Source organism: Salvelinus namaycush, chromosome 16, assembly GCF_016432855.1.
Source record: "Salvelinus namaycush isolate Seneca chromosome 16, SaNama_1.0, whole genome shotgun sequence".
Lineage (NCBI taxonomy): Eukaryota > Metazoa > Chordata > Actinopteri > Salmoniformes > Salmonidae > Salvelinus > Salvelinus namaycush.
In genome coordinates, this window is record NC_052322.1 from 28561895 (window position 1) to 28576899 (window position 15005).

Genomic DNA, 15005 nt, shown 5'->3' on the forward strand with positions numbered 1-15005 from the left:
TCTCTCTGTCGTTCTGTCTCTCTCTCTCTCTCTGTCGTTCTGTCTCTCTCTCTCTCTCTGTCGTTCTGTCTTTCCTCTCAGGTGAGGACTCAGACACAGACTCAGATGTCTCTTTGGAAGGGGAACGTAGTCTCTCGATCCCCTCCTCCGAGAGTGAGGACAACGTTCGTCTCCGTGGACGCATCCAGCGGCGTTTCAAACGCACCAATCACAGCGAGCGGCTGCTCACAGAGCCCACCCACAATAGCACCAAAGGTACACACAGACGCTAAGAAAATGTCAGACTGATAGACTCATAGATTCACAAATGAATACATACAGATATCATAAATGTCAGAAACCAATATCCATAAATCAATAAAAATCCTTATGCATTTACATGTCACTTCTACAAAACATTATCTCATATTGGATACAGTTGTGATTTATTTTGAATTGTTGGCCATTGGCGATTGTCCATCAGACCTGGATGGCAATGACCTGCTCTCCTATTGGCCAGCGCTGGAGGAGTGCGAAGTCCACTCCCTGCAGAAGTGGGGCTCAGAGCGCCGCCTAGGGGCAGACTACAGCAAGGATGGCGCCAACAACAACCAGCCTGACGCAGCGCTGACCAGCGGGGACGAGAACGGCCTGACAGGACAGCCCAGCCGCCACCGCAAGGGTGAGTCACAACCTCAGTTGGACCAGATGATACTATTTTGGTCTGTGTGGGTATCAATGGTTGACTTTGGAGTGCTGATGACCAGCATTTATTACCAATGGGTTCCACATACAGATTCATGTAGACTCAAAGGCCAAAATACATACACATGATTAACCTTTTCTCTCTTCTCATCTCTCCCTGCTGTCTCAGGCATCCTGAAGAACCGTATTGGCTGTCCGCCGGCCCTGCAGGGTCTCTCCACCATGGGCCGGGTCCCCAGCGATCTCTCCTGGTACCGCACCTCCACCCTGGGCCACAGGGGCGTCCCGGCAGCCTCCTACGGCCGCATGTACTCTGGGACAGGCTCCCTGTCTGGCACGGGTTCCTTGTCCCAGCCCGCCTCCCGCTACTCTTCCAGGGAGCACCTGGACTCTCTGGCTCGCCGCCAGTTCTCCAGAGACCCCCTGGGCCGCCAGGCTGGAGGAGGGTCCCAGAACCGCCTGGACCGCCAGGGCTCCCGGGACAACCTGGACCTGCTCCCCCGCCGCCGTGAGCCGGGCCTAGACAGAGCCTCCAGGGAGAACCTGAGCAGCTCCAGAGACAGGCTGGACATCCAGCAGCACAGCGCCCACGCCTCCCGGGAGGACTTGAGTGGGAATGGAGGTGTGGAGCCGAGTCTGGGGGGGTCGCGCTCCCAGCTCAACACCCTGACGCGACGCCAGGCCTCCTCCCGTGAACACCTGGGAGGAGCGCTGATGAGCAGCCGCTCCCGTGAGCAGCTGGAGGGCAATGGGGGAGGTGGGGTGACTCAGTCCCAGCCCTGCAGGGAGTGGCTGCGCACACTGCCCCCCCGTCAGCCCTCGCACCCCGACCAGCCCCCACCCTCCTCCCCTCCACCCCCAATCAGCGAGGAACCCCAGGAATCCCCCCTACCCTGTCGCGGCCGGCTGGACTCTGCTCCCCCGTGTAGGTACCCCCTCCCTGCCCTCGGCGCGCCCCCCAGCCGCCATCCGTCCAGCGAGCACCTGGACATCCTGTCCTCCATCTTGGCCTCCTTCAGCTCTTCTGTGCTCACCCCCCCAGACCCCTCATCTGCACAGGGACCCTCCCCCTCCCCACCCCACTCCGCCACCTCCCACAGCATCTCTGAGGTCTCCCCAGACTCTGAGTAAGTCCTGAACTCAATCACTCACTCACCTTCATCTACCTGCTGCCTTTTCTCTTCACACTCCTGCTCTGCTCTCTTTTTCTCTCTATCCTCACGCATCCCTCTTTTTGGTCATCCCTCTTTTTGGTCCCTATCAAAGATGTGGTGATTTGGATTCTAAATGTGTCATAGCCTACATATCAGGAGACTTATGTAGCATTAATAACAATGATGTTATTTTCCCTTGTCACTGATTGTGGTCTCTCTTGCCTCTTCAGAGTCAACAGAAGTGAAGGACAGTCTTGATGACACCCTCCAAATCCCACAATGCATGTCTAGTGGGGTTACCAAGGACTGCGCGGGGGTAGGGCAGAGGTCAAGGAGCCCCTGGAATGCTGAAGCACTTTGGGATACTGGAGGATATGTTTTGAAGGAAGGCAGAGACAGTGAGAGGGAGTTTGAAGGTGCTGGGTTGGTGCTGCTGTGAAGTATTTTCGGTCACAATTAGTAACCAGTATGGGGAGGAGGGCTATATGATTGAAACAGAGGGGTGGCTACCTCAGCCACTACGTTTTAACCAACTTCGATCCTCAGATTTCAACATGAACACAAAGATCGGAATCGATCTGCTAAGAAAAAGATGAACCTGTAGATAACATTTTTATACATTTTGTATCTTTTTCAACAGAGATGGAAGAAAAAAAATCACTTGTGATGTTTTGGAAGATTGTGTCCATGTGCGGTTGTGAAGGAGATGTGAATGGAATCTGTTGCTATGGGCGATAGCCCTAACTCAATCCCAAATTCCACTACCATTATCCCGAAACCTTTCCTCAAACCTGTCAACTATGTTTATAAAACTAGGGACCGGGGTTGGTTAGTGTTGATTGGATGAGATTACAAGACGTGATAGGATGAGGAAGATGTTGGGGGCGGGTGATTGTAAATAGGAAGGAATTCTAGGAAAGCGAGATTTGATAGAACAAATGATTGTGAACAAGAAAGAAAGCAGATATACTTTTATATTTGCAAGGCTTGATGATGGCTCATTCTTTAGACATAATTGTTCTGTTAATCCAAGACCCACTGCATTTGAATGTCGATCATCTATTCTACAGCCTCATATAGCTCGCTGTGCTACTATAAATCACAAACAAAACATATCAGTCAAAACAAAGTATTATATCAGATATGGTTCCATATCTAACGGTTTCTCTGCCTGAGGATATATGGTCCATTTAAGTGTAAAATATCTCTTTTCAATTACCTGCTGTAATATCATTTCATGTCTTTGGTGGTATGTTATTATAAATGTGACACTATAATTGCCAAAAATGTCCCCAGGGTACCCCCAATATCCATCCTTACCCATGTTCCATTCTGTTCAGCTGCTCCAGTTATTTAGCTACTGGGCAGTTATTTTTTCACATGATTTATTATTGCAGTACCTGAAACTTGTACAGACATAAGATTTTATTTTATTTATGACGATCATATTTATTACTTTGTAATTTTGTGTGAGAGGATGTAATGTTTCCTATGGCCTGACTCTCCCACTGTGACAAAATGCAATGAGAGAAAAGAACGAGTGAGATGACTAGTCAAGAGGAAAGACATTGATGTGATGATGAAGGGATAGAGAGAGGATGGGATGGGGGATTGTCTTTGTCAGTTTGTTTATTCTGGGGTATGTGCTATCCAGTCAGCATGGGGGGAATTTGAAACAGCTGCTCCTCATTCACCGTGGAAACCATACAAGAGAAATGTTGCACATTAAAAAAAGAACTATTCCTAACAAGATGTGTTTTCTGTGAGTGACATTCCCTGATGAAAACAAGTGTTAGCAGAGACCAGTTTTGACAGTTTGTTTCCAGAGGCTCTTCTCTCTCAGGTATTTTTATTTGCCAGGTGTCTTTTCATATTCAGAGATCTCCCCCAGCCCATTACAACAAAACTCCCCCAGATTTTGAGCAGCAATGAAAAGGAATACTAAAACAAAAATCCCTAAAACCTGAAACTGTCAAAAACTGAAAAAATCATTGTCAGAAAATAAGAGCAATAAAAATGTAGAAAGAAACTAAAACGTCAAATGATTTGATCGTGATCCTCATCCTCCATGTCCTTGCTACTAGAGGACAGTCGTACCTCTTCTCCTATCTTCTTCAGCTTAGCCTGATAGTATCTATTTTTTAGCCTGTAGGCCTTCTCTTTCTGCCTCACGGCCTGTCTCTTATCTTCTAGAACCTTCTGATCCATCTGTAGAAGCCTCATCCTCTGCTCATGTTCCAGCTCCGACAGTTCCAACATGCGCGGCCCATGCCGTGGGTCCTCCGCACCTCGCCCTGCCACTGCCGCCAGAGAGGTGAGGGGTCGTGTGGTGGCCCGGGGGGGTGTAGGGCAGGTCAAAGTTCATTGGGCTGGTTGGTGGAGGGGGCCCGGAGGGGTCCACCACTTCCTGTTAGTGCTGTAAAGGAGGTGATGCCGATACTCATGTCTACCTGGTCTTTACTCTCACACTCGTGGGGAAGACATGACACTGGGTTAGATTAACTGTACTGTCAGACATTCTGCTCTTATAATAGAAAAACTTGCAGTTAATATTGAACTGTATTGACATTTTCATATGTAAGATCATCATACAGAGAGGATTGTCTATGGAGATGTGCTCTAGCTGAGAAGACACATTACCTCCTTGTGACTGTACAAATACTGAGCAATACAGTGCATTTGGAAACTATTCTGACCCCTTCACTTTTCCACATTTTGTTATCTTACAACCTATTCTAAAATTGATCAAATACATGTTTTCCCCAATCTACACACAATACCCATAATGATGAAGCAAAAACAGGTTTTTAGAACTTTTTGAAAATGTATTTTAAAAATTAAAAACAGAAATACCTTATTTACATAAGTATTCAGACCCTTTGCTATGCGACTCGAAATTGAGCTCAAGTGCATCCTGTTTCCATTGATCATCCTTGAGATGTTTCTACAACTTGATTTACCTGTGGTAAATTAAATTGACTGGACATGATTTGTAAAGGCACACACCTGTATACAGTGGGGCAAAAAAGTATTTAGTCAGCCACCAATTGTGCAAGTTCTCCCACTTAAAAAGATGAGAGAGGCCTGTAATTTTCATCATAGGTACACTTCAACTATGACAGACAAAATGAGAAAAAAAATCCAGAAAATCACATTGTAGGATTTTTAATGAATTTATTTGCAAATTATGGTGGAAAATAAGTATTTGGTCAATAACAAATGTTTATCTCAATACTTTGTTATATACCCTTTGTTGGCAATGACCGAGGTCAAACGTTTTCTGTAAGTCTTCACAAGGTTTTCACACACTGTTGCTGGTATTTTGGCCCATTCCTCCATGCAGATCTCCTCTAGAGCAGTGATGTTTTGGGGCTGTTGCTGGGCAACACGGACTTTCAACTCCCTCCAAAGATTTTCTATGGGGTTGAGATCTGGAGACTGGCTAGGCCACTCCAGGACCTTGAAATGCTTCTTACGAAGCCACTCCTTCGTTGCCCGGGCGGTGTGTTTGGGATCATTGTCATGCTGAAAGACCCAGCCACGTTTCATCTTCAATGCCCTTGCTGATGGAAGGAGGTTTTCACTCAAAATCTCACGATACATGACCCCATTCATTCTTTCCTTTACACGGATCAGTCGTCCTGGTCCCTTTGCAGAAAAACAGCCCCAAAGCATGATGTTTCCACCCCCATGCTTCACAGTAGGTATGGTGTTCTTTGGATGCAACTCAGGATTCTTTGTCCTCCAAACACGACGAGTTGAGTTTTTACCAAAAAGTTATATTTTGATTTCATCTGACCATATGACATTCTCCCAATCTTCTTCTGGATCATCCAAATGCTCTCTAGCAAACTTCAGACGGGCCTGGACATGTACTGGCTTAAGCAGGGGGACACGTCTGGCACTGCAGGATTTGAGTCCCTGGCGGCGTAGTGTGTTACTGATGGTAGGCTGGTCCCAGCTCTCTGCAGGTCATTCATTAGGTCCCCCCCTGTGGTTCTGGGATTTTTGCTCACCATTCTACTGATCATTTTGACCCCACGGGGTGAGATCTTGCGTGGAGCCCCAGATCGAGGGAGATTATCAGTGGTCTTGTATGTCTTCCATTTCCTAATAATTGCTCCCACAGTTGATTTCTTCAAACCAAGCTGCTTACCTATTGCAGATTCAGTCTTCCCAGCCTGGTGCAGGTCTACAATTTTGTTTCTGGTGTCCTTTGACAGCTCTTTGGTCTTGGCCATAGTGGAGTTTGGAGTGTGACTGTTTGAGGTTGTGGACAGGTGTCTTTTATACTGATAACAAGTTCAAACAGGTGCCATTAATACAGGTAACGAGTGGAGGACAGAGGAGCCTCTTAAAGAAGAAGTTACAGGTCTGTGAGAGCCAGAAATCTTGCTTGTTTGTAGGTGACCAAATACTTATTTTCCACCATAATTTGCAAATAAATTCATTAAAAATCCTACAATGTGATTTTCTGGATTTTTTTTTCTCATTTTGTTTGTCATAGTTGAAGTGTACCTATGATGAATATTACATGCCTCTCTCATATTTTTAAGTGGGAGAACTTGCACAATTGGTGGCTGACTAAATACTTTTTTGCCCACTGTATATCAGGTCCCACAGTTGACAGTGCACATCAGACCAAAAACCAAGCCATGAGGTCGAAGGAATTGTCCGTAGAGCGCAGAGTCAGGATTGGCACACATCTGGGGAAGGGTAACAAAACATTTCTGCAGCATTGAAGGTCCCCAAGAACGCAATGGCATACATAATTCTAAATGGAAGAAGTTTGGAACCACCAAACTTCTTCCTAGAGCTGGCCGCCTGGCCAAACTGAGCAATCCAGGGAGAAGGGCCTTGGTCAGGGAGGTGACCAAGAACCCAATGGTCACTCTGACAGAGCTCCAGAGTTCCTCTGTGGAGATGGGAGAATCTTCCAGAAGGACAACCATCTCTGCAGCACTCCACCAATCAGGCCTTTATGGTAGAGTGGCCAGACGGAAGCCGCTCCTCAGTTAAAGGCACATGACAGCCGGCTTGGAGTTTGCCAAAAGGCCAAAGGATTTGGGCCTGGTCTCGAAAGCAATATATCCTTCACCTCGGACTCATTCAAGAAAAAAATCTTCGTCCAGTTCAAGGTGAGTAATCACTGTTCTGATGTCCAGAAGCTCTTTTTGGTCAAAAGACGGTGGTGGCAGCATCATTATGGGACGGCAGGGTAGCCTAGTGGTTAGAGCGTTGGACTAGTAACCGAAAGGTTGCAAGTTCGAATCCCCGAGCTGACAAGGTACAATCTGTCGTTCTGCCCTTGAACAGGCAGTTAACCCACTGTTCCTAGGCCGTCATTGAAAATAAGAATTTGTTCTTAAATGACTTGCCTAGTTAAATAAATAAATAAAATAATTTACCAACAAAATACCACAGTTTGTTTAGTAGCCCGTAAAAACGTCAGCTCCCGCGTTGTAATATTGGTTATGTTTTTTCTGATGGATTAAACAGAAATTGCAACCAACTATGGCTTGTTAAAAAAATATCGAAATTTTTTAGATTATTTCATTTTCAAATAAGTGAAAGGTTGTAATCTGAATAATGGGAAAAAGGCCATTCTTAAAAACGGGGTGAGCCATTCTTACTAATCTGCTAGAGAACCAGTTCAGCTGTAAGTATAGCTTTTGTATGACTGATGCCTTTAGTGAGGTCTAATGCTTTAATATTTAATAATTCATCCCAACTGTTACACCCCGAGAAGATTGTCCAATCTTCTCAGGGTAACAGTTGAGATAATGGGACAATTCAGAGTACAATGCATTTCTCATCCCTGAGTACAATGCATTTCTCATCCCTGGATTGATGTACATTTTCCGAGCCATATCTCGTCTGGCTTCGCGGTGTCTTGATCTACACAGGAAGTCTGTCTGACCCTAGTGCAGCTGTAAGCAAGCAGGTCGGATCTACTGGCTACGTAAAGTAAGGTATTAAAATCAGGGGTGCCAATCCGTTTCATTTGTATAAAATCATACTTTTTTAGAGCATACAATATTTGTATTTATTTTAGATTTTTTTTTTTTGCTAATCTTTATCAATGGTGCAAATAATTTTGGACTGACTATGTGTGTGAGCAGATTGGTTGACACCACATCATTCTATCATCTGAGGAAAACAAATATTATAAATGTGTGAACTCAATGTAGATGAGCTCATCTTAGCGGAGTGTCAGCACAGAGTAGTGCTTCTACACCTGCATTGCTTGCTGTTTGGGGTTTTAGGCTGGGTTTCTGTACAGCACTTTGAGATATCAGCTGATGTAAGAAGGGCTTTATAAATACATTTGACTTGAGTAGTGTGGTATCACCTGCAGTGGGGGAGCCAGGCCAGAGGCCGGTGTAGCCCTCCTCTCTGTCCATGTCGTCCTGGTTGGAGATGAGGTTGGGCACCATGGCCGTGATCTCTCGCTGGACCTCGGTCAGGGCCGTGTCAGGCAGGCCAGTGACCACCTGCTTCTGGCGCCGGTGCAGGAAGCAGGAATCCTCTGCAGGAAGTAGAGCTTTTGCTGCATGGTGAAGTTGGGCGTGAGGTACGACATGGTTGTTGGTTGCCAAGGCAACGGGGTGGAGCTGAGGGGTCTAGTCCTGCTCTGGTTTTGTGCGCCGCCCTATGGCCTAGCTAGCATTCAGTTGATGCAGCCTAGCTAGCATTCGGTTGATTTTGAAACAAGGTTGTTTTCGGTGACAGTGTTGGTTGTGTGGTTTAGTCCAATTTGATGACCTGATCATTTGCAAGAACTGCTAGGTGCATGTATTTACTTGGATATGTCAGTGCCATGAATGTTACTGTAATCCACAGTAGAGCATCATCTTTACTGGGATAACCAACTGGTTTGGAATGTTCTTACAGCAGCAGATGGCTGTCCACTGTTAAATCAAATTATATGATGAACAGGTGTAGTGGTCGATTCTGTGATTGTTAATCACGCACAAAATCATTTGTTTTCCGGGTTTGAAATGGAAGGAAGCACATCAGAACGACATTCAAATGTATATGAATACCTGCAGCAAGGTTGAGATTTTTAGAGGCATCAGCCATCGTTCGCAAGGATTCCAAATTTTTGCATCCACCTAAGACCTATCGAATGCCTTGCTTGCTACCTTAGCAGGTTTGTTAGCAATATAGCTAGCTAGCATTACTGTCAAACTAATAAACCTGGGATTCCCCATTTAAATGCACGTATTTTTATGTACATTTTAAATTACTCACACGCAACCAGACAGCAATAAAAGCGTAGACAAACACTTTGAGTGACCAGGATACAAAATGTAAACAACAAACCTGCGTAATTTACGCAAATAGCACGTTGGACTAGTTTTTAACCAATGGGTATCAACTCTATTGCAATTGCGATGCATCTGTCAGTGTAGACATATTTGATTGGATCCGTGGCATACACACTACTCTGGCAGTGGAGAAACGCGTAGGTGGCTAGATAGAACCAATACACGAAATGGATAAAATGATTTGCAAGAAATGAAAGGGTTCTCCTATATAGATACGTAAGTAGCTAGCCATAGTATTTATAATACAGCAGTAGCCCTGACATTGCTAGCTAGTTGTTAGCATGCTAGTTAGCTTTATAATAGTTTTTTTATTATACAAAGTTATTAGCATTATGTCATCTAGCTAGTTATTGGTACACACTCTTTTCACGCCACTTCGATACAACTACAACCGGAAGTGATTTTTGTAGCAGGGTACACGAGCATTTTGCAATCCGGGACCTTTGAGACGTCCCTACCTCATTGAAGTTAACACTTAAAATGGGTTGGTGAAGGTTATGGTAGGGGTTACCCACTGACCTTTCGCTAACTCTTTTCCTAACCTTAACCTGAAATTCTCCTAACCTGCTATGAAAAAGTAACTTCCGGTCATAGCTGTATCGAAGCGGCGTGAAAAGTGTTTCTCATATTGTTTTCCTGCCTTGGTTTTGACAATAAGTCTGAAGTTGTTGTAAATTAAACTAGTTTTTTTCTGATTCTCATTCATAAGAGAAAGACTAACATAACGGGCTAAAGCCACAAATGATCAATCGAATGTTACAGCACACACACATAGCTAGTATCTAGCAAGTTGATGTTGTCACACTACAGAAAAGGGCTTTTGAATAAGAGGATTACTGGCTAATTCTTCTGTATGTGTCCCAGGTTGTCAGGTATTGTTGAGGAGAGGAGCTCAGTGATGATGGAGACCGCAGCCCTGGTAGCGCCTGTCACTGCTCTGGAGTTCCTAAGGGAGGAGTACCTGCTGACAGGTACGGGATCCCTGGCTAGAGAATACAAGACCGTCCGTACCATAGAGATCCTATTAAATTACTAATATTCAAATTTCTAATTCTTTGGTCATTACTGCCTAATCAAAACCCTAGGATTATCAATCTGATCTGGGCCATGTTCCAAGAAATGTATAAACTGCATCCTTTCTCTCTTCCTTTGTCCTTGTTCTGTCATGAAGATTTTATTTTAAATAATGACATTTGCATATGGCCATACAGGTGAGGGTCCGATCCTGACAGTTTACTGCCTCCAACCACAGCCCAAAGCCTGCACCTGAGCTTGCTCCACAACTACCGCATCCATGGGATCCGTCCCAAACCACAGCCAAGAGACGGACGGACCTGTGAACCAGAGGATGATGTGGTAGTGTTTGGAGGGAAGGTTGTGCGCCTGCTGAGTGCTAGAAGGTAGAGGCTGGAGCCACTGGGCCCCCTCATGGAGCTGCAGGACTGGGCCCTGGATGTCCACTTGGTCTCTGGAGAGGAAGAGCCCCTCCTCAGTGTGGCCCTGGCCCACAATGCTACTCTGTTGCTGGACCCTGTGGAGGGCCGCATCTTGGTCCTCTGCTCTTGCCAGGAGGGGTGTTTGCTGTACTCCACCCTGCTCCTTGGTGGGACCTGGGAGGACTCTGTCCTGGTGGGGGAGACAGTGTTCAACCAGCTGGTGCTCTGGAGGCCAGGAGGGGCACAGCCAGACAGGAAGGCCCCAGTGGAAAGGTGTCTGCCAGGTCATAGTGGTGTCTTCTTCAGCCTCTGTTACCGCCGGGAGACTGGCTGGCCTCCGCCTCTAATGACCTCAGTGTGAGGTTCAGGGGGCTGGGGGACCTGGGGGACCTGGGGGGTGCTGGAGGGGATATGACCCCAGCCCGATGTGTGTGGGGGTGCTGTACGGACACCAGTCTTCTCCGTAAAGCTGTCCCCTGGACAGGTGTACAGCACTGGGGAGGATGGGGTTTCTGTTGTGGGACTGGGGAGGTGGGGGAGGGTGGGCCAGACACTGAATGGACACCGGGCTCGGGGAGTGAGGGTGGTCAGTGAGGGAGGGGAGGGCCAGGGCATGTGGGTGGCCACCGGGGGGCGGCAGATCGAGGAGTCCAGCTATGGCAGGTGGGGGGTGAGAAGAGGGAGGGGAATGCTGAGCGAGGAGAGGGCGAGAGCCTGGTGGACCTGGGCTTCCCCTCCTGTGACAGCAGGGTCCTGAGTTCAGGTCCTGTGTGTTAGAGGTGTTGAGAGTTATGGGTTGGGGGTCTGCTGCATCCAGGGAGGGGCTGTGTGCTATAGGCAGCCTCTGTGAAGGGGTGCATGTCTTCCCCATGTCCCAGCCTGGTGCAGGGGTGTTGTTGAGGGCAGGGCCAGGAAAGGTCCACAGTGTGCTGTGGGTGGGGCAGGCAGAGGGACAGGGGATACCTGCAGGTGTCTGGGGCTGGTCTGTCGTTGGCAGGTGGAGGTAGAGATGAGAGACACAGGACTGGATCTAAGGGTAGAACCACTGTGCTCTCCTCCTGCCTTCCTGTGCAAAATGCTGGCTCACTGCTGTAGTTTACCTCAACCATCCACAGGGGGCACTGTGGCTATGTGGAGACAGGAGAGGATCACTGCTTCTTTTTGAAGGGAGAGAACACCAGCAAGAGAAGGGGTGGGGGTGATGGAGCAGAGCATAGGTATGAAGAGATTGGAAGAGAGGCACATAATGGGACAGTTGAAAGCAATGATGGAAAGGGGGATGTGACAGTCAGAGAGGGGGATAAGGATAAGAGAGGCTGGCCCTCCAGCCTGTGAGCTCTCTGTTTGGGGTGCACGGGAAGCAGGGGGTGATGTGGGTGTGTGAGCATCGCGGGCAGCTGTACAGCGCAGGTAGAGATAGCTGTGTGAGTCCTCTGGGTCGGACCAGAGAGCCTTGAGGTTCTGAGGGTCCATCGGGCATGCAGGGGGATGGAGTGGCTGGAGAGAGTTCTGCTTCTGGAACCCCAGGACTCTAAAGAGGACCTGAGGGTCCAGGAACTAGAAGGGACTGGGTCTGGTAAAGAGGCCCACTTTGTGATCATGGTCTTCCACTCGGTCCACCTTGTGGTGTGGGACCCTGTGAGGCAGGAAAGGCTGCTTTCAGTGCCCTGTGGAGGAGGCCATCGGTCCTGGAGCGACTGCCCCCACCAGGATGGCCTCTCAGTGGGCCAGGGGATCCTGGTGTTCATCAAGCAGGGGGTGGTCCTGGCCTCTCAACCCTCTGGGGAGGTATTCAGCTTGAGAGATGGGCTGCATGGCAGGTGAGTGGGCTGTGTGTGTCGCTTGGGGGTGGTGGAGGCTGGAGAGGGCTGCTGGGAGGTGCTGGTGACCGGAGGAGAGGACACCAGCTTGACCGTCCTGGCGGTCCGACTGCAGACCGGTACTGCCAGAGTGCTGTCGTTCCTCACCGACCACATCTCTAATGTTCGGACACTGACAGCAGTCTAACGATTGGATGGAAGGACTGACCGATGAACAGACAGCAACACAGTGCCTCTCTGCACTGTTTGTATATGCGGGCTCAGATGCAGTGCTTCCGGCTGCTGATTGTAGGAAATGGAGAGTCGTGTCAGGTGATACAGGTGGCCAGCCACCGATTGGACGATCAGTGGGAGAGAAAGCAGAACTGACACAAGACTGAAAATGGACCCAGAAACGAGGTGTTTGAACTTGTGGTTCATTTTTTTGCATTCAAAGATATCCCCTGACTTTCTACCAGAACACACAACACACAGATACTGTCATGCAGCTGCCCTTTCTCTCACAGGACCACAAGCACACTCTGTTGCTTAAAATCCAATTCATGCTCAATCTAAAAACGAGGTCAGGGGCCGTATGGAGGGTGTGATGCATGCAGAAGCTAAATTGAGCTCCGTACCGCATCGCGTGCGCCTCCAAAATGTTGTAACAATGCAGAGGGCTCGGTATAGCTCTGCATTGACTTGATTGGTTGACAGTAGGTGGGGGCGGGAGGTCCAGTATAAACACAAACTCACTTCCTTAACAACTTCCTTCACAACAGCTCTGCTCTGCAAAGTGCAATAAGTATACATGCCCTGACTTCTGTGGAGGCCATATCGTAGTAAATGCTGTACGGCCACTGCAGACGTCGGATTTACCTAACATTATTTTACTAGTCAAATGCTTGAGGTAGAGGTCTGCACGGATTCACCTGTAACCTAGACCTGATCCGGGACCCGAGCAGAATGTCACATGTCTGGGTCGGATCTGATATGATTGTCAGGGGTCACAGGTATTTGTAATTTTAACTGACTTGTCCGGAAGGGCCCGTACAGATCCGAACGCAATTGCTGCAGTAAGAGAGAGAGAAATTATATAATTTATGCGGCTGCTCTTGCTTTTCACGAGAGTGGAGCGTGGCTTGTGTAGCTTGTTGTTGGCCAATCATAATAATAACATCTGCCTAACGTTCTCTCACCTCTGTCTCCATCAGGTGTGTTCCTCTTCAGTGCAGCCACAGATGGAAGGATAGCAGTATGGGATATGATCACCGTGGCCAACTTGGAGGACAAGCCCCCTACTGCGGCCCTAGCCCTACCCAGCCCCTGTCTAACAGTCCCCGCTCACTAGAGCGTAGTCAACACCCTTGCCGTATGGGAGGAAGGCCTGGGGGGGACATACAGACAACCCGGACAACATTAGCCAGTCGAGATGACGGACAGCTGTCATTGGCACTCATCAGGGTGCAGTACCAGGGGGAGGAGGTAGAGGGCAGCAGAGTGTCTACAGCTCCAGTCTCAGTGGTCAGTGGCTTTAGCTCACACTCCCCCTCTGACCGCCCTAAGGATGCTGAGCCCAGGCCTGCTGATGTCCACCTCCCCTGACCAGAGGGTGTTTTGTTGTGGCTGGCCAGTACCGGACTCAGCCAGCAGGGAGCGCTCTTCTCCCATGTCATAGACGCAGAAGGGCTGGAGGTATGGATGGGGGCTGGGCCTGAAGTTGGGGCTAGGGACAGGGGCTGGGTGGTTGTCTGTGGACAGGGGTTACAGCTGCTGAAGGTAACAGACATGGAGGATGGAGGGAACGGGTAGCATAGAACTGGAAGAAAGATGTGTGGGACGTGTGAAAGAGGGATGTGTGAAAGAGTCTTTTCACCAGCGTTGTCCGGAAGACAAGACAACATGACCTGTTGTGTACAGGACCCAATGCTTTCAGACCCATGGACTGGTACTTTGCAAAATTAATTGTCAAAGCATCTGACATTTTCCTCGGTGGGGGGGGGTGTATTGCAAGTGCTGTGATGTGAAATGGAAGTCTCGATGGGGGTCAGTACACAAGTTTACAGGGGGGCAAGACTGCAGCAGGTGAACATGAATATTTTAGTCACATCTGAGTGCCATCTTCACTGAGGAGGTAAAAGGACTGAATCAGAAAAAGAAGGCAACGAGAGAGAGAGAGAGAAGGGTTTGAGTATGGAAATGGACAGCAGAGGTGAATAAATAAGTCAACTATTGAGAGAGAGAGTGGTAGTTGAAGAGCCAGAGGATGGAAGGAGGTGATGCCTTCTGACCAATGATGTATAAAAACAACTGTATATGTGAATACATACACATTGCTTCTGACAGGCTCAATGGGAAATCTTTGGATTTGTTTTGTTTCAATAGAAAGACCTGTAATTCAACTGTAGTCTGTGCAGTGAGAGAAGACTCATGGAAGGAATCTATTGATGCCTGAAGGGAGTCGGGGCTGATTGGTGATGTCATTTACTGTAAGCACAGTTGGACAGAAGGCATTGTCTGCTGAACGGTTAAAGTGAGAAAGGAGGAGTGTGTGTAGTGGTGCGTGAGGGATGCCTCGCCGGAGCCAGGAGAACGAGGCTG

The 15005-nt window shown here is 48.0% G+C and overlaps 2 protein-coding genes across 2 annotated transcripts in view; both read left to right on the plus strand.

Annotated features, from left to right (window-relative positions):
• Positions 1-1815, plus strand: part of celsr3 (cadherin, EGF LAG seven-pass G-type receptor 3) — a 53963-nt gene extending 52148 nt beyond the window's left edge. Inside the window, exons 34-36 of the mRNA XM_039011517.1 lie at positions 82-255; positions 464-661; positions 854-1815. Coding sequence (XP_038867445.1) covers positions 82-255; positions 464-661; positions 854-1815 — 1334 coding nt within the window. The remainder of the gene's footprint in view (positions 1-81; positions 256-463; positions 662-853) is intronic.
• Positions 1816-9275: 7460 nt separating this feature from the next.
• wdr6 (WD repeat domain 6) lies at positions 9276-14009 on the plus strand. Its single transcript, XM_039011518.1, is given in 12 exon segments — positions 9276-9385; positions 10034-10140; positions 10381-10431; positions 10434-10928; positions 10931-11034; positions 11090-11275; positions 11484-11574; positions 11917-12031; positions 12033-12619; positions 12622-12802; positions 12804-12824; positions 13619-14009. Coding segments are annotated over 12 exon segments (2355 nt in total). The 5' UTR covers positions 9276-9359.
• The last annotated feature ends 996 nt before the right edge of the window (positions 14010-15005 follow it).